This window comes from Castor canadensis, chromosome 3 (assembly GCF_047511655.1).
Source record: "Castor canadensis chromosome 3, mCasCan1.hap1v2, whole genome shotgun sequence".
NCBI lineage: Eukaryota > Metazoa > Chordata > Mammalia > Rodentia > Castoridae > Castor > Castor canadensis.
The window spans coordinates 177,935,703-177,963,653 of NC_133388.1; the positions used below are offsets into that span (position 1 = coordinate 177,935,703).

The 27,951-nt window shown below is 36.5% G+C and overlaps 1 protein-coding gene across 4 annotated transcripts in view; it reads left to right on the forward strand.

The window, feature by feature from the left end:
- Colec10 (collectin subfamily member 10) overlaps positions 1 to 14,497 on the forward strand; it is a 39,843-nt gene extending 25,346 nt beyond the window's left edge. Inside the window, exons 4-7 of one of the 4 annotated variants that reach the window (XM_074069109.1) lie at positions 8,664 to 8,714; positions 8,978 to 9,031; positions 10,407 to 10,502; positions 12,890 to 14,497. In XM_074069109.1, the coding sequence (XP_073925210.1) occupies positions 8,664 to 8,714; positions 8,978 to 9,031; positions 10,407 to 10,502; positions 12,890 to 13,281 (593 nt within the window). In that variant the 3' untranslated portion in view covers positions 13,282 to 14,497. The remainder of the gene's footprint in view (positions 1 to 8,663; positions 8,715 to 8,977; positions 9,032 to 10,406; positions 10,503 to 12,889) is intronic. The other 3 variants (XM_074069110.1, XM_020187840.2, XM_074069111.1) reach the window with 3 other exon arrangements.
- The last annotated feature ends 13,454 nt before the right edge of the window (positions 14,498 to 27,951 follow it).

Genomic DNA, 27,951 nt, shown 5'->3' on the forward strand with positions numbered 1-27,951 from the left:
TCCCTCTTACCCCCAGTGTTTTCTGACTCATTCCTTTGAGAAATTTCCTTCAGCCACATTTGAAGACAGGGATGGAGGGAAGTGTCTCTAAAAGCAATTTCTATGGTTGTTTTGATCCACTGGCTTCTATTATGCATTTGCCTGTGGTTGAAATCCTCATGGCTGAGAAGAGCTTTGTGAGTTAGTTCCTCATGATCCAAGTGTCCTGCTGCATCCTGTGACTGATCATTTTCACAAGGAAGCTAGGGAAGTTTTGGCTTCAGAGTTCTGTGTTGCATGGATCCTTCCCAAGACCCTGAAAGAAGACTTAGTAGTAGGTTCACATGGCCACATGTCTTGGTAAAATTTGAACAGTAAGACATTTTATCACCAACTAGTTCATATAGTACTTCTCCACATTTTTTAAAAAGACTGTCCAATAAACCTCATCAGACATATTTTTCTTAATTCTCTCCATGAAATTTTAACACTATCCATATATTCATGTATATGTTATGAATGTATTCGTGCTTTATACATTTAAAAATTATGATGTTCTTGATTGCTCAAGAACCAACATTTGCATTGTTGACATGATATTGCCCACTGAGAAAGCATGGGTGAAAACTACTCTCTCCTTCTGCTCCATCTTTCCTCCATTACACTCATTAAATCAGGTGGATTGAAATGGACACAAGTATTTTAAGAGGAAGCTGAGGCAAGCTTAAGTGGGAAAAACATTTACTTTGGACTTAAAAGATATATTTATGTAATTTGAAGTTACTTCCATACATAATTATTATCACTAACAAGTCCAATATAGGAATAGCCTTCAAGAGAATTCCTGCCACTCACTGTGTGGATCTGTCCAATGTTATGATGCAACAGTACTGGGCCAGAGGTCACATCATCAACTGAATGTGTCCTGGGGTGTCCATCACAAGAAGTGTATAGATTATGGGTAAGAAACTATGTTTGAACAGTCAGTCACAGAGTCAGTCTGTGGGGTTCTCCCAAATCCAACAACCTACATATGAATGAAAAAGACTTTAAAGAGGTCTATTCTCAAATTTGACAATAATCTTAATTCAACATAGCTCCAATTTGACAAAATTCTTAATTTACATAGCTCATCAGTAACAAGTTACAAAGGTGAAAGAAAATTCTGATGCTTAATGGAAACAAAATTCAGACTTCTATAGGTCATGATGATTAATCTTTCCGCTAAGTATGATTAGCTGAATCCAAAACACTAAAAATATATTTACTGGCATGTGAAGACTACCAAAATGAATAGGAGTTCCATTCTGCAGCAGACGGGAATTACACTAAAATAAGCTATGCACTGTGCACTCCTTCTCATTGTGTACTCCTTCTCTCCTAAGACATTCACCAATGTCTTCGTAGTGAGAGGGGAAGGGTGAAGAGAAAAGAGGCTTGAGTAGAAAGTTGTTCAAACTGAATTGATATTTGAGGCCTGCCAAAGGACAGTAGCTCAGGAAAATGTCCCATATTTTTAGTTGTAACTCCAGAAATTTGGAAAACTGTTTAATTAAACATATACCTATTCATGTTCTTAAAAACGCAGCAAACTAGAAATAGAAGAAAACATTAGTAATCATAAAAGGAATATCAACAACAATAGAAATCTACTTAAGAACCAGATAAGAAATGAGATTAGCACAGCCTCAGTCACAAATTCTAATCAACATTTGACATGTAGTTCTAGACAGAACAAAAATGCAAAAAACAAAACAATAAGAAGCTTCACAATAGTTGGAAATATTTATCTCCAACTTACTCAATTTCTTATTCATTTGAATAAGAGGGTCCTTATTTGCAGATGACTTATTGCATATACAGAATTTCAAAGTAATCTACTTAAATTACTTGAATAGAGACATTTTTTATATAACCTAATATATGAAAATTAATTTTGTTTCTATATAGAAATAATTGACAGTGAAATTAAAATAATAACACTTATAATCAAAATGATCAAATACTTAAGAATAACAGTACCAAAAGTTGTATAAGGCTTCCATAACAAACATAAAATGATGATAATTAAAGAAATTAAAGTATACCTATGGAAACTGAGGTAAAACCACATTTGTGGATTGTAAGACTCAATATTATTAACATGTCACTTATCTCCCAATTGATCTATACATTCAATACCATTTCAATCAAAGTCCCACAGTTGTTCTTTTGGAAATTGGTAAGCCAATTCAAAATTTATATGTAAATGAAAAGGACTAAGAATACCAAAGACAATACTAAAAATTTTAAAAATTTAAAAAGTAAATTATTGGATTTAAACATTTATTATAAAACCAAACTGTTAAGATAATCTTGAGATAGACAAATAAACCTATTGAAAAGATTGGAGGCCAGAAACAGACTGCTAAACTTAATTTATATGAGGTTGACATTATTCTACAATAAGAAGTCCTAAGCTATCATAGTAGTGTTGGGACTAAGATATTCATGTTAAAAATAATTATCTTGTAGCATGATAATATATAAGCTGCATAAGAATATGTACCATCATAATTAAAACCATTTGTTTGTAGATCTAAATTTGGTGGTAAACTCAAGCTTGATAGATCTAAACTTGAAAGGTAAATCAGTAATGCTTCTAGAAGTTAGTTAGAGTCTATCAAAAGATCTTCTATTCATTAAAAAAGACATCTCTCAAGGAATGAACAAGGAAACCACAGAACTGGTTATGTGCTATAGTCAATAAAAGACTTACGTTTGAACATATAAGAATATTATACAAATCAATCAAAAAAAATCCCCCTAAAACAAAATAGGCACTTACCAGAGAAGATATTTAAATGACCATAAATGTGTGAAAGAGTGCCAACTTCCTCAGGGAGATGCAAATTTGACTAAATGATGATAGCATAACATGCTCACCAAAGTGGCTAAAATCAAAGTGAATGACAATACATAGTGTTGCAAGGACATGAAAAACTGAAACTCTCCTATAGTATTTCACTATGGCAATGGGAATGAATATACTATTTATATGTGCAACAAAATGAATGACCATCATAGACATGGCACTGGACAAAAGAATATAAAATAATAAAAAATAATAAAAAGTCCTACAAGCCAAATAATTCCATCTATAGAAAGTTTAAGAACATGAAAACTTACAACATAGATGACCGGCCCTTTGAAAGAGAAATGCAATGGTCATCATTACAATGCTGAGTTTTTCTTTCAAGGTTCAAGTATACTACATCTTACCATACTCGTTGTCATGGCTAATTAGCTTGTATGTTTCACCATAAACGATAAATCTCTGTAAGTGAAAATAAAAGGTTTATGGGGTTTGTTTGCTTAAAAAATATAACCTCTACCTGGAAGCTCATAATGCCTATTGTTTGCTAAAATATTTATAAGCATTTGTTGTATTAAGAATGTAAAGAATAGGCTGGGGATATAGCTCAGTGATAGGGAGCTTACCTATCATTCACCTGACTCTTGGTTTGATCCACAGAACTACAAAATAAAGGAAAAAAAATTTGCAAAATAAAGACAAAATATTTCTCGAAATGTGGCTGCCTTTTCTATTTCTTATTCCTGTAAGTATCACTTTCTCTTAGTATCAATTTCTGCCATTGGCTACTAAGATTTCCTTCTCCTTCAGAGATATGCCATAAAAATTAATATGCATGTATTGAAATTTTTAAAAAATGAAGATATGTGGTATTTTGGCTAACCTGGATTAATTTCATTTTTAATCTGCGCTTTCAAATTTATTTTCTCATTTTGACCATGGCCCTTCTAAGTTTTTCACTGACTCAGATTAATCTCAACTTTCTAAGCTGAACTTAATGTTGTCAGTTCATGGATAAGGTAGCTTTCTGGATGTCAATATTTTAAGAATAAGAAATCAGAATGATTTAGTATAGGTAAATTCAATCTCATAGCAAAATTAATGTTTTTTACTTAAGGTCAATAATCCTTTTACACTGGAAGCATTGTTTTTTCTGTTTGTTTGAATGTGATCTCTAATTCTTCAAACATATTCCCATTCATGAGCCAAAACAAGTTTTTGTGGATGACTTCAAAGCATAATTAGTTTTGGAGAAATAGATATGCTAAGCCCAAATCCTCTGTGATGCAGCTAAGGACACAGCATACACTCCTTTACCACAGCTCAGAGTAATGGAACAGGACTTAACACTAACTTGGCATTCTCTGACCAAAGCCCAGTGCTGCTCCATGATAAGATCCCATTACTGAACTTACTCTTTTAATCATCTTATCATTTTAGGTGCTATTCTTTCCATTTAAAAGACTAAGAAATGGAGACTTAAGGAAATTAAGTAACCTGTCCACATTTAGCTGTTAAGTAGCACAGTCAGGATTCCAGTCCTGTATTTTGGGGTTTCTGTGATCTTTCACTCCACTACATTGCTTTGGTGTTCTAATTTCTCACAAAAAGAAAGCAATTTATGTTAAATACTGGAAAGCACTCACAGTAATTACATCTTCTGAGGAAAAAATGCCCTGTACCAATTAAAAAAGCTGTTTCCCTCATTTCTAAGATCAAACTGAAGACTACTGCCTAATTTAATGTCATTGTCTCTACTGTAATCCACCAGTATCGTTTGCTTTTCTGCCCACCTACCAGGCTTTTGGTTTATTTCACTCTGTTAGTACGTGATAGTGCAAATCTCCCTGTTCTGTTATGTTTAGTTTTATGTCCTTAGTAGCCCATCATTCTTTCAAAGCAAATACGGTAAACTTTATGGGGGCAACATTTTAAGATTCTCTGCTGTGTCAGAAACTGCAGATAGTCCCAAACTCTACATTTACTATATTTTCTTTTCTATACATACATACCTATGGTAAAATTTTATATGGCCCAAACAATGTATGCACATATGAATAAATGAATAAAGAAAAAAATTAAGCAAAATAAGAGATTAGCAATAACAAAAAAGAACAATTATAGCAATGTATTATAATAAAAGCATTCTTTCTCTTTGCCTTTCTCTCTTTCTCTCTCTCTCTCTCTCTCTCTCTCAAAACATCTTATTGTAAATTCTTTTTTTTTCTTTTCCTTTACTTTTTTGGTTTGAACTCAGGGATTCATGCTTGCAAAGTAGGCACTCTACCACTCGAGCTACTCATGTGTATGGAAGCAACACTAGGAATCTCTCTGTATAGCTATCTTTATCTCAAACTAGGAAAAATGCTATGTCTTTCTTATTATCTCTTATGTTTCCTCTTTAACAAAACTGGAGAACAAGAGGGCAGAACAGTTACTGCCTGGAAGGGAGGATGGGGGGAGGTGGCCCAAACAATGTGTACACATGTGAGTAAATGTAAAAATCACTAAAAAATTGAAGTCAATCCATCAAAGTAGAATGGCTGAATAGAGATATTAAAAAGGAAGAGGCATTATTTGGACTTATGTAAAATTGTTGTGGGAAATAAAATAATTGGCAAATTATTTTAAATTATGAAAATAATTAGCAAGTTTTGACATAGGACAGGACCTGAGGTAAAAATAAAATCTCATGCAGACCAATTTATATATATTATTGTACTGCATTCTGTACATAAGAAGGATTTCTTATGACGATGTAAAGTGAATGACATAAGATAAGACTTCTACATTATGATTACTTGAAAAAAGCACATGACACTCCATTTGATAACTGAGATGGCTAAGTGACTAATAGTTGGGAAGCATATACATGTTGGATGGACTGGACAAATGGATGATTCACATTCCAGGTGGGGTGGAGCAGAGATTTCATTATGCTACCCAGAATGGTATGCAATGCAAAACTTATGAATTGTTTATTTCTGGAATTTTCCATTTAACATTTCTGGACCTCAGTTGACTACAGGTAGCTGAAACCATGAAAAGGAAAACCTCAGGTAAGATGGCTACGGTTATCAATTTATATTTCACTTATGCCTCTTTTGGAACTTATGCAGAATGAGGATCATAACAGAACTAAAATTAATATTCAATCCACTTGAATTAAAAGGGATTCACATGTAAAGAAAATACAAGTTATAAAAATTTAAAATTTTAAGTCCATATTCATGATCATCTAAACATATTGTTTTTGCTGATGATAAGGACTGCTATTTCTTTCAAATTTTTTCTTGTTTATTTTATTTTTAATTGACACATAATAATTATATGAACTTATGGGGTACAATGTAAGATTTTGATACACATATACATTATGTAATAATCAAATTAGAGTGGTCAGCAATTCCATCATCTCATATATTTAATGTTTCTTTATGATGAAACATTCAAAATCTTCTCAGTATTTTAAAGTAGACAATAAATGATTATTGACTTTAATTACTCTGCTGTGCTCATAGAACACCAGAACTTATTCTTCCCAGCTGTAAGATTGTACCCACTGACCAACCTCTCCCAACTTGTTGCTTCTACTTGCTCCATCCTCTAGTAATCATTATTCCATTTTATGTTTCTATGAGGCTGCCTTTTTTAGATTCTATGTATTAAAGAGATCATGTGGCCTTTGTCTTTCTGTCCTGGCTTATTTCACTTTAATAACTTCTTTCAAACACTTTACTTTCCTTCATCAAATCATTCATCAACTCATTCAGAAAGCACTATGAACTTGGGAGTCAGAACGGTTGAGTCTGAATAACAGCACCACAGTCTAACTGTAGGATGTACTTCAGCAAGATATTTGCCTTTCTAACCCTCAGTTCCTTCAATTGTAGGATGAAGATAATCACAGTACCTAACGCATAGGCTTTAATATGATAATATATGCAAAGTATTCAGAATGGTACTTGGCAACTGATTTGCATTTACTAAATATGTTCCCTTTCTTCCATTAAATTCTTATTTCATATAAAGAAATAAGAATTTGCAGGAAGCAAATAAGATATGAACAGATCAATCTTCCTCAGAAAGCTGTTTGACATATTTTCAGGCTCTTTTCTTAGCTATATCCCCTGCTGTAAAATGTCTATCCCCTCACTCCTATCATCTACTGCTGAAACTTCCGATTGTCAAGTTCAAATGCTAAGCATTCTTTCATCTTTCCAGTGGAAGCACTATTTCTTCTGCCTCCCTCTCAGAAGGTGTTACCTTTATTCAATGTTTTCACAGCATTTATCACATTCTCTTTTTTTATTGTTGTGCTGCATGGGGGTACATTGTGGCCTTTACAAAAGTTCTTACAATATATCAAATATATCATACTTGAATTCACCCCCTCCATCATTCTCCTTTATTTCCCCCTCTCTCCATTCCAAGAATAGTTTCAACAGGTATCATTTTTCCACTTGAATACATATGTATACAGTATTTGCACTATATTCACCCTCCCACACCATTTCCCTACCTCCTATCCCCTCTCACTGGTACCAGCTACCCCCCAGGCAGGACCTGTTTGGCCCTCCTGTTCTCCAATATGTAAAAGAAAAAAAATTACATTGTTTTTGTTTAAGATAGCTACACAGAGAGTTTCCTTGTGACATTTCCATGTATATATGTATTATAACCCTGATATCACAGCATTGTCATAGACTTCACCACTGTCTTGTCTAATCCAAGAACAAGTTCTGAGACTTTCCCTTACGCACTGAAACTGCATTCTGGATTTCATGGACCCCCTTCCTTCTGTTTGAGAAACACCTAAATGTCTCACTTCACTGTAAAGAAATGCATCCATGTGGGTCAGTTTAGAAAAGCTCTGGAAATCTTTGGGGCCCCAGCAGGCATACTTACTTCAACATGTAAGGGACTCTTAATGAAAGCACTCATCGGACAGTGATGAGAACATCTCATGGGCATCCTCAGTGTAAAGATATAGTGAGCCCTACAGGTTTTAGAGTGGGTTTTTACTTTTTCCCTATTGCTAGTGAGGGGTGAAGTTAGGCAGAGCCTTAATACTGACTCCTCTCCCCTTCATATTGTCATCTTGGGTCGTATACCCAATTACCTGGCTGCATCAAACTCCTATAAGAGCAAGGCACACACTCCATCTAGTCTGGGTGACCTTCACCCTGTTTACTCTTCACGAGTTATTTCTTATTCTTCTTCCAGATCACCACTGAAGTGTAAAACTCTATTTACTTCTCTCAGGGTCTTCTCTTTTGATCCTCAAGAACCTTACCCAAACATTTTCTCTTGTAAATCAAAAGTTTTTTCTTCCAATTATTTTGTCTGATGTAGGTTTCAAGAGCTTATTTTGAAGTAAGAAAAACAAAGCAACATTTTTTTCTTTCTTTCAAAAATCCTGATTCTTTGAGAATTACTTTTTGGATGCCTCTGACTGAGTAAAAACAACAGTCACATAGAAAGAAGAGCAGAAAGGAAAATTACAAGGTTGACATTGCAGTATAATATAATATATTTGATGTATCTTTCAGTTCATACATCTCATCTCCCCTAAAAACTGTAAATGCCCTCAAGTCAGAGGTTTAATCTTGTCTCTCTGTATATCCTCTCCAAATACCTAGCCTATTGTCTTTTACAAAGTAAATCGTAAATATTTGTTGAATTAAATTGAAAAAGCAAAATCTGTTTTTTTTAAATCCAAGGGCAAAAGCACATAGAATAACTTTGCACATAATAAATATATAGGTCACTGCAATTTGCTAACCAATTGATTCATATTTACAAACTAATGGTGTTTTTAAAATTAAAGGCATGCTAAGAATTGTATTTGTCTTGCTGAGAAGACAACATTATAAGTGGGGTAGGTACTACAAATTCAAATATTCCTTATACCTTCTGCTATTATTCGACATTGCATCTAAATAAATTATGATTCATTTGATTAATTGTGCCTGTGTAATTAATTCAAAGGAAAATGACAAAAAGTCAAGGAATATTAGTTGGAGATACTGCAAATGAAATTCAAAAAACTTGTTCCTCTGATTTTAAGATATTGTCTGCTTAAAGTAAATCATTTTTTTATTTTATTGTGCTTTTTTTGTTGCTGCTTTTTGTTTTGTTCAGGTGATAAAGGGGAAAAAGGTTTGCTTGGGATACCTGGAGGAAAGGGCAAGGCAGGTATGATATGTTCCATTTATTCTTTGATTTCTGGCACAGTTCCAAATATGTTCATTTAAAAAAATTTAAAAATCATATTTTTAAAGAAAGCCAAAATTCCTCTTTGTGTGCTCTACCTTATTTACTCTGGCTATAGGAAAGGGAATAAGGGAATTTTCATTTCTATCCACTGATGGCTTTCCAAGCCCTGGGGAAGGAGATAAGGGCACAAACCCTCCCTGACCTGCTCAGTGTATGAAGCAAACACAGAGGATCAGGAAGCAGCCCTTATTTTCCAGGGCCAAAAGAGAAGTCTGCACCAGAGCGTACTCAGCAGGTCATGCCTTATATTCCCTGGCTACTCAACCAAATGCTGGTCTTTGGCTGGCCACCTGCAAGCTGGCCTGACCCAAAAAGAACCCCTGATTAAAGAACCTGTTCTCCATGACCAGAGAGTATCCTCTGATTATTCAAATATTTTTATTTCCAGTGTTTCATGTAGGGGGGAAGGTGGATTGGAAGAATTTCACTTGTTTTTGTTCACAGTGGTCTAGTGAAGACTAATTCAAACAACTGTTTTACATTCCTGGTAATTCCTGTATCTATGAACACGGATAAATTAAGGCATATTTTTTCCTTTGGGTAACACAATTATTTTTACTTTTCACACTACCAGGGGAAAAAGCAGATGGAAATATTTACATGAAGCAGCCATGAAATGGAAAAAAGAGAATCATTTGAATTTTACCTCACTTTACTTAACATTGCTTCTCTCTCACAATAATAACACTAGGCGGTTGAAAAAAATATATGAGCAGAGGGGAATGAGTAATAAATTAAAATCATCATCAACCCACAAACTGGACAGCTGGCTCTTACAATTGTAAGCTGGATCTATTTACAGGATTTAAACTTAGTCCTTGAAACATGCAAACTACATTTCATATGGGTAATCAGAATTAATGTTTGACTGAATCTTGAAAAGTTTCTTCTATCTTGGGAGAGCTATGTGAGCCAGTGAATAATGCAGTAACAGAAGAGGGGCCTGGCTGCAAAAATGTTTTAAGAAAGCTATAAAAAATATTTATTCTGAGATTCAGCAGACAAGTTCTGTATTCAGCAAAAAATGCCAAATGGTCTACAATGTGTGTGCAGTGGTTTGTCATATTTATTCTTCTTTTAAAATATCTAGTTTGGAATTTTTTTTCTCATTATGGTGTTTAAAGAGACATTTTCTGAATTTCTAATATAAATTTGAAATGTCCTTTTAAATAAAAAGTTAAATGTATAGCCATTCACAAAGAGATTCAACCAGATGAGAAAAAAAGGAAGAGAGAAAATGCTTTTTTTAGTTGGTCTGCATGTACTTCCACATGAAGTTTTTGTCATTTACAAGGTACAGTCTGTGATTGTGGAAGGTACCGGAAAGTTGTTGGACAACTGGATATTAGTGTTGCTCGGCTCAAGACATCTATGAAGTTTGTCAAGAATGGTAAACATATTTGCTTTTGCCTGTACTATGTATCCAGCAATTTAGTCTTTCAACATTACATTTTCTAACTGGAAATACCTTGGTTTGGGCAAAGTTCTATTGAAATAGCATCACCACTTTAAAGGCGTCTTAAAATGTTAATTACTCACTCAGACCCCAGGATGTTCAAGTCCAGTACATAGATTCATGCAGATTGTGTTACCTATTAGTAGAAAAAGTTATTTCCCTATGAGAGGGGAGTGGAGAAAAGAACAACTTGGCAAGATATGTCCTAAGAATAAAAAGGGATAGCAAAGGGCTAGAGACAAGGCTCAAGTGGTAGAGTGCCTCCTAGCAAGTACAAAGCCCAGAGTTCAAGCCCTAGTACTGCCAAAAAAGAAGAACCAAAATGGGCACCAGTGGTAGGTCACATCTGCAATCCTAATTACTTGGGTGACTGAAAGCACGAAGATCATGGTTCAAAGCCAGCCCAGACAAAGAGTTTGTGAGACCCCATCTTAATCAATAGCTGGACCCAGGGGTACACACCAGCTACACAGGAGGCTGAGATTGAGAGGATCTAGATTCCAGGCCAATCTTGGCAAAAAATGTTTGCAAGACCCCATCTCAATGGAGAAAAGATGAGTATGATGGCATGCACCTGTCATCCCAGCTATGGCAAGATGTGTAAAATAGGAAGATCACAGTCCAGACCAGCCTGGAAAAAAAAAGGAGACCCAATCTCCAAAGTAACCAGAACACAAAGAACTGGAGGCATCACTCAAGTGGTGGAGTGCCTGCCTACCAAGTACAAATCCTGGAGTTCAAACCCCAGTACCACCAAAAAAAACTGGGGGTATGGGGCTAGCAAGAGTCATCTAGAAATAGCAAATAGCATCTCAGAAAACAGAAGTGAGAACAATGACTTCCTTGCATATTTGAGATAGTACATAACTACTAGCATTATCTTGCGGAGTCTGTATAATGGGTGTTATGATGTACTATGCTTGAACTGAAGCTTAGACAAAGCACCTTACCTGTGTATACAGATCAAATGAGCAGCAGAGGAGCAGTTCCTCTAAGTCTTGCAACTTAGTCATTTTTGTTAACCCTTGTCCATTTCCCCATAACAGTTAGCAATAAAGTGGAAAGGTCCTATGTGTCCTCTTCTGAGACAGTGTTACTGAGGGACCTGTTGTAGTTACTATCACAACTGACTTCATTTTGTTGTATTTTCATTTAGTGTAATCCTCCTATGTACTCTGTGTGTTATTGGAAGCATACATACGCCATCTTGTGTTCATAGCCACCTTGGAGTGTTAGAGGCACAGGGAATATTTGACATTAACTAATCACATTAATTACAAATTGGTTATAAACCATAATGAAGATTCTGTGTCTGATGTGACTTTGACTGCCATGAATTAACCATACCTTTAAGGTACAATGTAGAACAATAGCTTGTCATGTTTTAATGGTCACAGATTTCTTTGTGAATTTAAGTTGTAGACCCCAAAATATGTATGCTGATGCCCCTAAAGTCCAAAGTATACCTGCCATCTTATAAACTTAGGATGATACTGAGTCCCTATTTCTGTCCTGAAGCTCACTCAGTAGCTCAGTCTTCCTCTTAAACCTGGGTTGAAGTATAGATAATCTAAATTAATGTACATCTTCATAGCACAGGAATTTGGCCCAAAGTGAGTAAACTTATGTATTACTCTTCTATCAGTTCAATAAGCATTTGCCAGTCCCTGGAATGTCTAGGCACTGAGGTTAAAGAGTGTCAGAGACATGGGTATTGTTTTAAGACAGTCACAGTTGAGTAGAGGAGACACACAGGCAGACAATTAGCATGGAATGTGCTGAGTGCTACAAAAGATGAAGTTAAAGAGACATTGGAAACATAGGGAAGAACACATGAACCCCCCACATCTGTCCAGGGACATTGGAAAAACATCTTATAGTAGAACTCATTTTCACTGAGATCAAAAAGATGAGTAGGTATTTGCCAGGTAGAGAAGCAGTAAGAAGACTTTCCAGGCATGGAAATAGAAGAGAGAAATAAGGGACAAGTACAGATAAAACATAAACTAGGTTAGGAAAAATAGTATGAGATAATCTAGGTGGTAGTTCATGTGACAAATCTTTGTCAACATAGCTCCCTACTAGACAGCTGTGTAGGAAGTTGAGAAGGTAAGGAAGGGCAGACAACTGGTAGACCTTTGTTCTCCACTTGATAATTAGAGATGCAGAAAAGAAATTAAACCAGTGACTATTTCATAACAGGATTTTGGAAAAAAATTCTTGAATTGTGAATAAATTAATTTACATCTGGCAATATTATATATTATTTGCTTCTTCTCTTTTTGAGTTACATAAAGATACTTTTCTTTTCTTCCCCATAGTTATAGCAGGAATTAGAGAAACTGAAGAGAAATTCTACTACATTGTGCAGGAGGAGAAGAACTATAGGGAATCCCTGACCCACTGCAGGATCCGGGGTGGAATGCTAGCCATGCCCAAGGATGAAGCTGCCAATACACTCATTGCTGACTACATTGCGAAGAATGGCTTCTTCCGGGTTTTCATTGGGGTGAATGACCTCGAGAAGGAGGGGCAGTATGTGTTCACAGACAATACTCCACTGCAGAACTATAGCAACTGGAAGGAGGGTGAGCCCAGCGACCCCTATGGTCATGAAGACTGTGTGGAGATGCTGAGCTCGGGCAGATGGAATGATACAGAGTGTCATCTTACCATGTACTTTGTCTGTGAGTTTGTCAAAAAGAAAAAGTAATTTCCCTCATGCTACACATTTGTTTTTTCCCTGTGACTATCACTGCAGTTATTTTTATCTATCCCTATCTTCCTAGTTACACACAATTTACTCTGACCCAAGACAAATAGGAAATAGCAAGTTGAACTTTGAAATCTCCATCACTACGTTCGTCTGTGAAGAATTTTGCTATTTTTATACTTGATAGATCATTGATCACTTAGCTCACCAAGTGACATGGGTCTAGAGAGAGAGTTTGAATTACTAGTTGCACAAGAGATATTTATCTATGTCTCATATGAAATGTTCTTTTGTCATTTGCTCTGTCAACCCTCCTAAAGCCCTGTATTCACTGTAGGTAATTGTATAATTGATTGGTGGTGATGAGATTGGTTGATGATGCTTATGCTAACTAGCCTTTGCTCAAAGCCAAATATAAAAGATATTCTGTGAGTAATGTCAAGATATTAGTCATCTTTGAATTCAATTGTTTGACCAGTCTCCCATGATGGCAGTGATCATACTTGAAAGATCCCTTGTTTGAAGACAAATACTTTAATCCTGCACCTCTCCATGAGGAGCTTCTAGCTTAGTGATCTGAGCTAGACCATGTAGAGAATGGACACTGCCTCCTGCTTCTTTCTGCTCTATAGGCTGCAGTAAAGTATACTGAGCAGGTACCATCAGCCCCTTTCTTTAGGTCCACACCTTCATCACTGGTTCCTTAACATTAACCCTCTGATTTAAGGGAAAGGGACCTCTAGAGATCAAAGTGAAATAAGAGAGGGTTTGTTTCCGTACAGTATATTTTATAGTACTCCTACTACATCGCCCCCTTCTATTAACATGGCTCGCTCCATTTTTTATTGTCATAGACTTATTCATGTAGACTTTACTCCCCTTCAGAATGGAGAATGTGAAGCCTTCAGAAAACTCTAGACACTTCAAGGTGTTGCCATCACCGAGTCTCCAGGCCACCTCTTCTTGCTTCTAAGATGTCACTCATGGTGACATCTCATAGGACACCATTCACTTTCTGTACACTTATGTTGTAGAAACACCATACTAGAGATGCTTTTTCTGCTGCTGGAATCACAGGAACATGTTGGGTATGGAGTCTAGAATATGTATACAATCCACACTTAATGAGTTGGAAAACTTTTACCTTGAACTGCAAATCAAACCTCAAAGAAACTTTCATTTGGCACTTAACAATAAACAGTTCAATGAAACTCTGGATTACCTCCTTATGAACTGATGCTCTAGCTGTGGCTTGTGATATATAATTAGACTGTTTAAAATGCTGGCAAAATGGGTAATGAAATAAGAGAAACAGATCAACAGCATATGTTCTCTTTAAACCATCTGTCTGTGATTTTGCCCATGACTAACTGGTCATAAGATAAAATTTAATGAGGTTAGTTCTGTGGTTTCAACAAGGGTCACAAAATCAGATTCCTACAGGGGCCAGACAGATGACATAAATAAATGACCCAGAACAGGTGAGGACCTTGATACACTGAACACAGCTTGTCCTTCTGAAGGCACCAACAGCTCCTAAGCAGCTGCTATCATGGCTAGGGAAGAGACAGTGTTGCTATGTGTCCTGACATTTCAAGAGAAGTCAGAAATCTGGAACTTCATATCTTCATATTTTTAAATGTTGACGACTAATCAATTTTCAACCTAGATTTTAAATCATACAAAGGTCTGCTAGCTAATATTGTGATCTTTCCATTTCTCATCTCTGGGGAACAGTTGTGAGGGTTCTAACCATATAGAATGTCATGGGATATGATGACATCAAAGTCAAGGTCTCCCATGATACTTTATTCAATTCAGCAAAGTGACAGAAACTTGTTAAATATTTGACATTTATCAGGTTATTAAACAAGTTACTTAGTTTCTTTTCAGAATATAGTATAGGATATTTTGAAGGCTGGACAGTTTAATAAAATTACAAAGCCAGACACTACTCAAAGCCAGTATACTTAGGTAGAATGTCAGTCAAGATCATGAGGAACAAAAATACCTAGAAATACATGGAGGAAAAGACGGGGATAAAAGAGAAGGGAGGAAGCAGACAGCAGCCATTGCTCAGGGGCAGCTCCCATTGGGATCCAGGTTCTGATTTGTTCTAAGTTCCCCAAAGTCTAAATCTTTATTGAGTACATTGCAAATGCTATCATTTCTATTACGAATATCATACTACTAACAGTTCTCATAATCACTCATGTTTGCTGTGGGTGCTTCCAAGAGGAGATGGCAGAACTTCAAAGAATAGAATTCATCATGCAACCTTTCCTGGATGAAGTTTTGGAGGCACCACACATTTAGTTAGAATTACTGTGGGAGCTTATATTAATGAAGCATTTTGTGCCTTACAAAATACCTTCACATATCATTACTCATTTGATCCTGATAAAACCTATGAAGTATGAAAGGCAGGCATTTTTATTGTCATTTTCCCAGTGAGAACACTGAGACACAGGAAGCATCAACTCATTTGAGAGAAAAGTGGGCTTGCAGCCTGCTGATTGAAACGGTGAGTCTGGTGTTCTTCCCAGAATCTGTCCATTGTTCTTACATTGAATGGCAGTTCATTTTCAGTGTCCCGGGATACAAAGGCTCAAAAAATCTATCTCTATTACATCTGTTACATTCAAAAGTGAAAGATGAGTGTTAGTTAACAGAGCTGGGGGATTCAGAAATTTGGTACTCACTGCTTTAGTTTTTAAATCTCTAATGTCTATGTATGGCAATCACATTGTGGAGGTGACTTAGCACAGCCTCTTGTAGATGACTGCAGATATAGAGAAATCAAATCAGGGGGGTGAAAGTCAGGGTCTGTCCAATATAAAATTAGCTGGGTAACTATTTTCCCTATAAAAGAATTCCCTAGAGAAATCCCTTAAATATTGTTTAAAACAAGCTTGTTCTCAGAAACTTGAGTTTATACTAAGGTTTTCAGCAATATTTGTGGGTATCTTACAAGGACTGCATAAAGATACAAAGGAAGAGAACCTCAACCCTTTAAAGTAACATATTCTTTAACCAGGCTGGAAGAAATATTTTCTACCTACATCATTATTGAAACACAGTAGAAAGTGTACACCTTGGGTGGAAGGACATATGACAAACATTAATTAACTTTGTACAACTCACCATAAAAAATGCTGGGATTTTAGAAAAAAGTGTTGTCTTGATTAGATATGTGTTGCCTAAACATGGGTTGCTCTGATTATGATTTGTAATTTTCAGCTCCCTGGACTGCATACTTTGACACAACAAAGTATATGTGGAATAGGAAAGGTAGAATAAACATCATCACTGACAGCATCAGCAGATTGAGATGAAACTTGAAGGTGCTGTCACTGATAAGAAAGTAGGGATGTGATTCCATAGAGGATAACACAAGCTCGACAGCAAGACTTAGACATTCAAGATCTAGATCTGGTATCATGACTGCCTGAATACTAATGCAGACAGTGGGCCACTTACTATAAATAAAGAGACTATTTTAAATGTCATAAAACTTGTTTCCTAATCTATATGGTTCCTCCCTCCCGACGGAATACTGTGACAATTAAAGGAAATAATGTAAGGAGATAGTAAGGAGAGTTTCAAATAGACATGTTAACATGAATGCAATAAAACTTACACATTATTACTAGCTACCTGTACTGCAAGCCAGGTTTTGTAAAGAAGCAAAGTATATCTTTATATAAAAATTACCTAATGGATTACATATATATGTATACATGTATATATCACATATATACTATAAATAAAGTATATGCACTGTATATACAGCACACAAATGCATATACTTAATTTGTGTGTGTGTGTAGACAGCAATGTAAGCTTTTTATCTTTATATAGAGATGAAATTTTATCACCAAAGAGGTGAATAAACTTACTAGAAGTTGCACTGCTTATTAGACTCAGAACTGAGGTTCAAAACTGAATACAATTGACTATCTAGGATGCAGTTCACCTGAACACTTTTACCACATAAAAAGTACCTTTTAAACTTAAACCATTGATTTGTGTTACCTTAAGGTTGTAAGGCCTTCACATGATAACAGAATCCTTTAAAATTTGAGGGAAATTTTTTTCATATCTTTGCAAATGAGGATTGAAGGAAAAGAACTATTTGCCACGTGTATCATGTACATGAATCTTTCTACGAATATAGGACTTTATTTTACTGTTCGATAACAGATAGCCATGCAGCCTGTATTTGAATATTTTGATAATTTAATAAACCCATTAGAAATTTTTTTCCTTTGACAAATTAAAATTCTTGTCCCTGTAATTTTTACCTAGTGTCCTTGTTCTGCCTTTTGCTGTTTATAGCTCTTAGAACTCTGGCTTGAGAAAAGCTCAGGGACTAATAACCACTCTTGAGGAGAGGACAAATAGAAGCAGGAAGAACTGTCTTCACTATGGCATTTGTCATAAGGTAGAAACCCAGTACTATACCTTTCTCAAAGCCTAAATTGTATGTGTCACACCCAGTGCATTCAAATCTTGTTGATGAGCACAGGAGGCACAGATATAGAGTATGACTAGTAGGCAAAGTCAAGTAGGGCAACTCAGTCATAAATAATCTATTCATTATATGGCAGACAAAATGCAACCCCCAGAGGAGAAGGCTGTTAAGCAATAGATGGCCCCATTGATAGTGGTCAAGAAAGATATCCATTGCCAGTGGGAAAAAGAAGTTCGAATCAGAGTCCAAGTACATGAAATCTGTGTGGGGAACAATTAGGAAGGCTGTGGCTCAGGGAATAGCAGAATTCATTGACTCATTAATTAATCAAAAATACTTACAGAGTACCTAATATGTTTTAGGTGGTACCATGATAAGGACTGGAGACACAATGGAGAAGGCATTTATAGTCAGAATTTACATCAGACTCCATCAGCTTAATTTTATAGCAGACCTATGACTGAATGCATTGTCATGATTACATAAATGTATTCTATTTTTATATCTGTGTTATATTTCAACATCACAGCTTTTCAAAGATATACTAAAATAAATTAGGCAAATGGATTTTTATAGGAGTGTTCATATTGCCCTTTCATGAAGAGTACATATTGACACATCTGTTAATGTACATTGACAACCCTATTTTGGCTTACTCATTTTGGTATGAACACAAAGATCTCACGTCAATGTGTACACTCACCCACACTGTTTCTTCACAAACTACAATATATCCTTGTGGTTGTCCATGAATGAACATTGACAAGTGGCAAGAGTTTCTTTGCCTCATTTTTTCCTGGTGACTGACACCTGATATATAGTGAGACTCAGATTTGCCATAGATTGTCACTTTTATGATGAAATAAGGAGGGATGCAAAGGGAGAGAGAAGTGAGTCAGCATTTTATAATTCATTCAACTGAATTTGTCATCATGTTAGCAATTAAATTTGGGAGATAATACAGATTCACGTGGGTTTGTACAACTTTAAACATGTATAACCCTTTTGGCATTTGTATTTTTCACTTAGAAATCTTAAACATTAATTTATCAATCATCACTCTTTGTGTAAACATGGTTGATGACCTTCAGAAGCAGGGTTGGAGATGGGGACTGACTACAGTCCACTCCTCAATATAGTGTTAGGATACTAGTCTATGAAAGGACACCGCTAACCTCTGTCATGAGGTGTAAAGAAGCCATGGAAGCATTTCCAAGTTTTGAGAAAATGAAGTCAAGGAGATGTAACTGCAAAATACATTTCATTTCAATCCAGTCATGTCCAGGTGAATATTTCATTAAAAAGTATAATCTGTTTACTATGAACATGTGGGAACTTTTCCCAAATAGATCACAATTTCACATGGTTACTTTCTGAACCAACTCAGAAGGTGATTCTAGAGAAAGCTTATCAGGAGAAAAGAAATGTTCACAAAGTGGATACCTTTTGAAAATGTTCATGTTTAAGCACCTTTCCACCAAATCCCCTGTTTTATGATCTGCTTTTTGATTTTTGCTGACCTTACTCTTCAGGGACCAGACTCTAGGATTGATTCACTGGCATTTCCATCAACAACACTTTCTACAGAATAGAGACATTGTTCTCTTCCTCACAGAGCTTAAAGCTTAAAGAACAGAGTTAACAAACACAGGAAGCTATTGCCACCTTTGGTCTCTTTTTGTGAGAAAGTAGAAATAAGTTGGTATACATAAAATACATTTAAGACAACAGAATGAACTATCAAAAAAGGACAGCTTTTGAATGAGTTTGAAAACATTGCTTTTGAGTTTTCTAACCCTAAATACCTCTGCACAGTGACAGTTGATGGAAAAGCAAGGAGTAAGAATACATATTTTGTAACTCTCTCTTTCAAAATACAAAAGAGAAAAGAGTACTTGTTTCCTCAGATAATCTATCAGTGCAGTAGGGTGAGCATTGCACTACTGTTGACCTTCAAAAAATATTTTTGTGACAAGTTTTCCTCATCCTTACATTTTAGAAATTCAATGGCCCAACAGGTATGAGTGTTCTGGCTTCACTTGTTCATGACCTATGTGTTACCAAGATGATATTTGCAGAGTGAAATTGCAAAGGATGTATCTCTTAGACCACCCCAAACAAGCCCTCAGTTCCAAATGGACAGAGATTACTGGGTGTCTAAGCTCGGGTATGCAAACCCTCTGGGATTCTTCATAGTCAAATTGTTTGCACTCTTAAATAATTTGCATGCTTGGTATTCTGAAACATTCATGCTTTTAACATAACATTTCTTGCCCATTAATTCTTGAAAATTATCAGCCACATTGTTTGAGAACATCTTTACCCTTTGTGGAAGTGTAATTAGCACATACCTATTGGGAGTATAGAACATTAGTTCTTTTACTCTTGACATAACTTCTTTCTTTGACACCCATGACTAGTGGAAGTTAACCCTCTCTTATTTGGATTTATGCACTCAATGACTCCTTATTATAAGGGATCTTTGTCAAAACCTTTGAACTAGTGAATCTTCTTCCCAGCCAGCTCAGTAACATCTACCTCAATTCACTAAAACTGGACAAACTCATGCTTTGATACCTATACAAGTTTTGGTGGAATTTTTCCTGGATAAAAGTAGGTCTTCTAGCTCCTTCTCAGATATCTCTCATCAAACTCCTACTGGAAGACCTAGGCTAAAACTGCTGGTTATGGTTGAGTGTAACATATAACATACTCTATGCAGTCAGCCATAGACAGGGAAAGAATGAACAGTCACTGGACTTTGGAATCCTCAGAAAATAAAATCTTTGAGACATTATCGTATTTGATCATTTTCTTTATCCCAGCACTTCCTGGGATTTCTTCATAAATCTCATGTTTGGTCAAGTGGATCTCTTTAAAATTGCTGGTAGACAATGTAATTTGGAACCATGACTCCATCACTTGGATAATCAGCAATTTTATGTATTTCCCCCTTTCACTTACTGATAAACCAGAAAAATATGGCTTCTGTTTTCACTTTCTCAGTGTCTTCCCTATCTACTAAGCTATCACATACCAGGCTTAACCCACTCTGATATGTGGGGAATACTATATTATCTTTTATTTTCATTCCTCTTGCATGTACTATTAGATTATTTTCACCATAGAGCTTGTATGCTAAGGATGTCTTAGACCTAGATCAAAGAAAGCTGGGAGTAATTCAAGGACTGAAGATATAAAACTCATGGATATTTAACTAACTAATCAAGAGTGTTATCTACAAATTATACATCTAAGCAAGTTTCTTTTCTATTATTCACTAAGATTCACTTAAGACAGTGATGTTCAGAAGCCCCACATGAGATAAGAAGCACACATATTGGAGAATCCCTGAGCAATCAAGTTTCCTCTTCTTCAACAGGCCTTATCAGAAACAAGTGCTACCATATAAGATAATAATGCTGCAATCAGCAACAGTATATAGTCAACTAGAGACTGTTTTTCAGGACTTGAAATTCTCTTGTGTCAATAACTTTACAATCCTGTGTTATCTGAGTCTGTCATAAGACTGAGACACTTTCCATGTATGCTCTTCTGGGCATTTTCCACGGGCAATAGTGACTATAGAGTACCATGGCAATTATGGATACAGACATGGAATTTGACAGTACAGGAATGAGTGAGTTGCTTAGAGTAAGGATGCTAAATGAGAAAAGTAGACAGTACAAGAATGAGATCTGAGTTTTTACAATATTTAAAGTTTGAGAAGGAACAGGGAGGGTTGCTTAGGGAAGACTTATAAAGAGTAGACAAAGGAAAAGCCATGCTTAAAAAGCATTAAAAAAAATAAAAATTATCTTTCTACCAAAAAAAAAAAGGTATCTATTGGATTAGTCACTACCATACTGGAAGCAGAAGACAAAATAGTGTTGGGTTGAGGGGTAATGGGTGAAAAGACATTGACTATATATAGGAAATATTCTCAGGAAGGTTGTCAGTAAAGGAGAGATTAAGCAACAAGATAAAAAATGGTGGCTGATGGGTCAGTTAGTAAACAGTGCAGTAGTCCCCCCTTACCTGTGAAGGCTATATTCCAAGACCTAGAAGAACAGCTGAATGTGAGGAGGTTACCAAATTCTATATACACAGTAAATTTTCCCCATCCATACATTTACAGATATAATGCCTTTTACAAGCTCTTATCACACAGTATTACCATAACTTTTGCAGCTAGATTTTTTTTTTCATTTTTCTTTTATTATTCATATGTGCATACAAGGCTTGGTTCATTTCTCCCCCCTGCCCCCACCCCCTCCCTTACCACACACTCCCCCCTCCCTCTCCCCCCCTCAATACCCAGCAGAAACTATTTTGCCCTTATTTCTAATTTTGTTGTAGAGAGAGTATAAGCAATAATAGGAAGGAACAAGGGTTTTTGCTGGTTGAGATAAGGATAGCTATACAGGGAGTTGACTCACATTGATTTCCTGTGTGTGGGTGTTACCTTCTAGGCTAATTCTTTTTGATCTAACCTTTTCTCTAGTACCTGTTCCCCTTTTCCTATTGGCCTCAGTTGCTTTAAGGTATCTGCTTTAGTTTCTCTGCGTTAAGGGCAACAAATGCTAGCTAGTTTTTTAGGTGTCTTACCTATCCTCACCCCTCCCTTGTGTGCTCTCGCTTTTATCATGTGCTCATAGTCCAATCCCCTTGTTGTGTTTGCCCTTGATCTAATGTCCACATATGAGGGAGAAAATATGATTTTTGGTCTTTTGGGCCAGGCTAACCTCACTCAGAATGATGTTCTCCAATTCCATCCATTTACCAGCGAATGATAACATTTCGTTCTTCTTCATGGCTGCATAAAATTCCATTGTGTATAGATACCACATTTTCTTAATCCATTCATCAGTGCTGGGGCATCTTGGCTGTTTCCATAACTTGGCTATTGTGAATAGTGCCGCAATAAACATGGGTGTGCAGGTGCCTCTGGAGTAACAGTCTTTTGGGTATATCCCCAAGAGTGGTATTGCTGGATCAAATGGTAGATCGATGACCAGCTTTTTAAGTAGCCTCCAAATTTTTTTCCAGAGTGGTTGTACTAGTTTGCATTCCCACCAACAGTGGAAGAGGGTTCCTTTTTCCCCGCATCCTCGCCAACACCTGTTGGTGGTGGTGTTGCTGATGATGGCTATTCTAACAGGGGTGAGGTGGAATCTTAGCGTCGTTTTAATTTGCATTTCCTTTATTGCTAGAGATGGTGAGCATTTTTTCATGAGTTTTCTGGCCATTTGAATTTCTTCTTTTGAGAAAGTTCTGTTTAGTTCACGTGCCCATTTCTTTATTGGTTCATTAGTTTTGGGAGAATTTATTTTTTTAAGTTCCCTGTATATTCTGGTTATCAGTCCTTTGTCTGATGTATAGTTGGCAAATATTTTCTCCCACTCTGTGGGTGTTCTCTTCAGTTTAGAGACCATTTCTTTTGATGAACAGAAGCTTTTTAGTTTTATGAAGTCCCATTTATCTATGCTATCTCTTAGTTGCTGTGTGCAGCTAGATTTGTGACAGAAAAAGTAGCAATCACACAGATTTTTGTTTCATTCTTCACAATTTCACAGATAGAAGATTCATTCTTACCATAGATCTAAGCAACTTCTGCATACATTTTTTTCTTTTATGCTTAAGTGGAGTACTTTCACCTTTTCACTTAAGGGAAGTTCCTTACAGCTTTTCTTTGTCATATCCAAATTTCCAGTATCACTAATCTTGTGCTTTGGAACCATTATTAAGTAAAACAAAGATTGCCAGAACATAAGACAAGAGGTATGCAAAGTAACCAACAGGTGGGTAGTATATGCAGTGTGGACATGCAGGACTAAGGAATTATTCCCATCCTGGGTGGGAGGAAGTAGAACAGCATAAGATTTCATCACACCACTCCAAATAATATGCAATCTGAAGCTTATGAATTATTCACTTCCAGGATTTTCTATTGACAATTTTTGAACTACAATTGGCCCTAGGTGACTGAAATGACAGAAAGTAAAATTGTAGATAAGAAGGGGCTACTATAATAATTGTTATAACTTAAGCATTGTGTTAAGCATTTTAAATGTAGCTTTAGTTTAATCCTCAGATCAGCCCTGTGTGGCACATACTACTAGTATCTCCATTTTACCTGTGAGGAAATTAAGTCACAGAGACTAAAGGAGGTTACTTTGCTGAGATTTCAATGCAGTAGTTCAGCCCAGTGCTTGCATTCTTAACCAGTACACTATACTGATTCACCATATGATAATGATATATTTAGAAGGTTTTGAGTTTATACTATTGACATTGTTATTCATGTTTTATGCTACTACTCTCAATTCAACTTCTTTCTCTCTCTCTCTCTCTCTCTCTCTCTCTCTCTCTCTCTCTTTCTCCCCCTTTCTGGGGTTTGAACCCAAGGCTTTGCACTTTTCAGGTAAGCGCTCTACCACTTGAGCCATACCCCCAGTGCTTTGGCTTTAGTTGTTTTTCACCTGGAATTCTCATGTTTTTTCCCTGGGGCTGGCCTTGGACCAAGATCCTCCTACATATACCTCTTGCAAAGCTAGAATTGTGTCCATACCTGACTTGTTTGTTGAGATGGGATCTCACTCATGTTTTGCCTGGGCTGGCCTCCTAACTGATCATCCTGATCTTTGTCTCTCAAGTAGCTGGGATTTTAGGTACAAGCCACTATGCCCAGCTCAAATCAACTTTTTTAAGCTTGTTATTTGCATGTACAACACATCTTTTCTTGGATATATGGGAAAGAAGAAAAACTGTATAAAAATATTGCTATTTCATAACATCTCCATCAGTCACGAATAGGCTTGAAACTTTGGAACATTTCATCCATTTCTCAAAAAGAACAAATAGATATTTCAAGAATTTTGTCCCTTAGAAGGCACAGAAAAATACAGCCTCACATAAATGAAATGATTCTAATAGAGACTGAGTGTTCCATAGGGATCTAGTTGAAAACACTTAAAGTCAAACATGATAAAGTTCCTGAAAAGAACTTGAGAGGCAACGTCTCTGACAGAGGGAAGGGAAAATGATGTATTAGGGTCCCCTGGGATGGAACAATGTGAGCGGGGTTGGAGTGTCACTGGAAGATGAAGAACACAGGGTCCTCTTAAAGTGCCTGTGAGCACTGCTGGAGGGGATTGTGGTCCTCTGGGTGCACAGTGGTGAGGACGTCAAGCCCTTTTGGGGGGATTTTAAAAGCATCTAGGTCTCCCTGTGCTACAGAATTATTATCCTAGACTAGAAAAATGACCCTCATAAGTCTAAAATGACTCTGTCTTCCTCTCTTATTGCTGTGATATATGTAAGAGGATATGCTGCTTTTATTTAATTTTAAGAATGAAACTGCAATTCATCCATCCATGAGGGCAATCATTTTCTCACTTTTTCAGTTGTATAGTCACAGAAGTCTTGCCTCTGCTCCTATATCTTTGTTTTATAGTCCCACAGAATAAAGCCACAAATTCATAGCATACCCTAAAACCTAGCTGTCTGATGAATTGATACACATCCTATGTAACATGTCCTCTTCCTACATTTTCAGCCTTGACATTTGCCACTGCTTTATAGGTACATACTTCCAAAGCTATGTATCTATGTTCTGGCAGTTTTCACAATAGGTACATTTCTCCAGTTTGTGCATACTAATTTTGTATATTATTCACCATTATCTACTGTCCTAGTTTGTCCAGGTTGTTATAAATAACATAAATTTATTTCTCATAGATCTAGAGGCTGGGAAGTCCAAGACCAAGATGGCTGCCTTTTGGTTCTTGGATGGCTGACTTCTAATTGTGTCTTCACATGGTGGAAGGACCATGAGGGTAAGAACACTTTGGAGTCTCCTCAGTAAACACATTAATCTCGCTTATGAGGGCTCTGCCCTAGTAACCTCAACACAAAGACCCATCTCCTAATACTCTTACACTAGGCTCGGATTTCCACAGATGAATTTGGGCACAGACACCAACATTGAGGCCATAGTGTCTGCTTAGCAAACTTTCATTCACCAGTGAAATATAGTTCTCACATCTTTGCATTTCAGAGGGCATCAGGGGTTTCATTCACAGCTTTCTCTTGGTCATCTGCACCCATTCCTGCCATAACATTGTCTATTGAGGGCAGGTACTATATTCATCTTTGTAGCACAACGTGTCCAGGATATAATAAGTAATCAATACTTGTTTGCTCAATAATTACCAGATAAGTGAAAACTCCAGGAACAGAACTCGTTACCTTTTGTCCTACTATGTGCAAGATATTATCCTAAGAATGAAGGGGAAGATATTAATGAGGTAATTGAGAAGAATAAAAAGGGGGACGTATTTATGAGGGTGTAGGCAGGGTTAAGGGAAACCATTAACGTAATGAATGTCCTGGGTAGCCACTGGCTCAAGGTCCAATGTGGAGGACAAGTTGCTAGACCTGAGAGAGTTGCAAACAAGATTTCCTGACAGGAAATACCTGTGAGGTAGGAAAATAACTTGCTGCCAGTCAGGGAGGAAAGTCAAGCAGTCATCAGCTGACTTGTGTCTCCTACTATTCTCTCCTACAAGTGCTTCTCATTGACCATTCCCAAGCAAAAGCCAGAGGGAAAAACACCCATTTTAATCTATAAAACTCAGCCTCCTAAGGGCCTGAACATGGAACTGAATATGGAATTAAAGCAGCAAACAAAAATATCCAACACAGAGAGTAAAGTCCAAACTTACTTCTTCAGCCACCAGAGGCCAGTGGTAGCCTATTAGGGATTCTGGAAATCAAGATTTAATAAATAAATTGTAAGAGCTTCAAGATTAGAAGAGTTGCAAGCAGTGGACAACCAGGATTGAGATGGAAAGCCCTAACTAGACTTTAGAGTTGAGAACTGGGCAGAGTAATTCTAAACTAGATATGAGGCAATGCACATGACCTCACATTGAACAGAAGAGCTTTAATGAAAAGTAGAAAGTGGGGTAAAAAGGTGTTCTCTTAGACAATAGAGTTGGATATAATAATTTCTCGTGGAACATCTACAAATTTATTCCTAGGTTAATTGTTGCTAAGTCTGCATAACTAGTTTTGGTAGATATAGAAAGACTAAAATATGAATTCTAACTTTAGGAACTGTCTAAATTACTAAAGAATAGAGAGCTGGATATGAGTCAAGAGTCTAGCTCACTCTGAGAAACCCTCTGTGGTCCCCAATCTTCATCACTGAGAACCATTTTAGAAACATTTCCAGCAATAAGACCCTGAGATTCTTTGATACTGTAGGCATCATGCTTATAAAGTGGATATATGTGCAATTATATTTTTGTGCTATCTTAAAAATTATCAGCTGGGTGTTGAGAGTTTTAATCAAATGTACACACATAAGGCATAACTCAAATTTTTATTTTCTCTCACCATCAGCTATAATTCCACAATTACTTTGGAAACAGTTTTCCTCATTCTTTGTGCACCACCAGTTCTAGGCTTATAGCTCTCCTAAGGTATAGCTTCATTCCAGAATTTCTCGATGGCAGGAGAAAGAAACCCAACTCAGAAGACTAAGTGAAGCAGGGAAGGAAATTGGGAAACATAAGGCTGCAACTGAATTGTAGCATATCAGGATCCAGATCCTAAAAGGTCTCTGTCTTCCGTGGTTCTCTTAGACTATGTTTGGCTACTTTTTTTATAGATTTTCATCTCATGATAGGAAAGAAAGTCACCTGAAAGGCAAGACTCTCATCCTTCCACTTTATCAGTTTCAGGGAAAAAGAAGTGTGCCCTATAGACCTGACACAATGGCCTGTAGTTGTCCCCAAGTAGCTTGATCTTGATCTTTTATTCATCATTGTGGCATAAATAGGGGTGAGATAGGGAATTACGTGTATGGACTTCATTAATTCATAGAACTGATGTCTTTCCCTGTCTCTTCATCTATTTATTTATCTATCCATTATGTATCTACTATTTGAAAGACTAGTATTTTGAATTATGTTGATTTGAATAGAACTGAAAGGATGAATGGGAGGAGGGGAAAGAAATGAAAAAGGTTATACAAGGACAGAGGCCTGCCATGACTCCACCATCACAATTTCTTGTAGTGCTCCATCTTAGAAGTCCAAAACTATAATCTTGCTCTTCTACCCAGTGTCTTAAGATCCATGGAATTTTATACATAAACATCATGAGGCATCATCACCCATCTTGTTAAA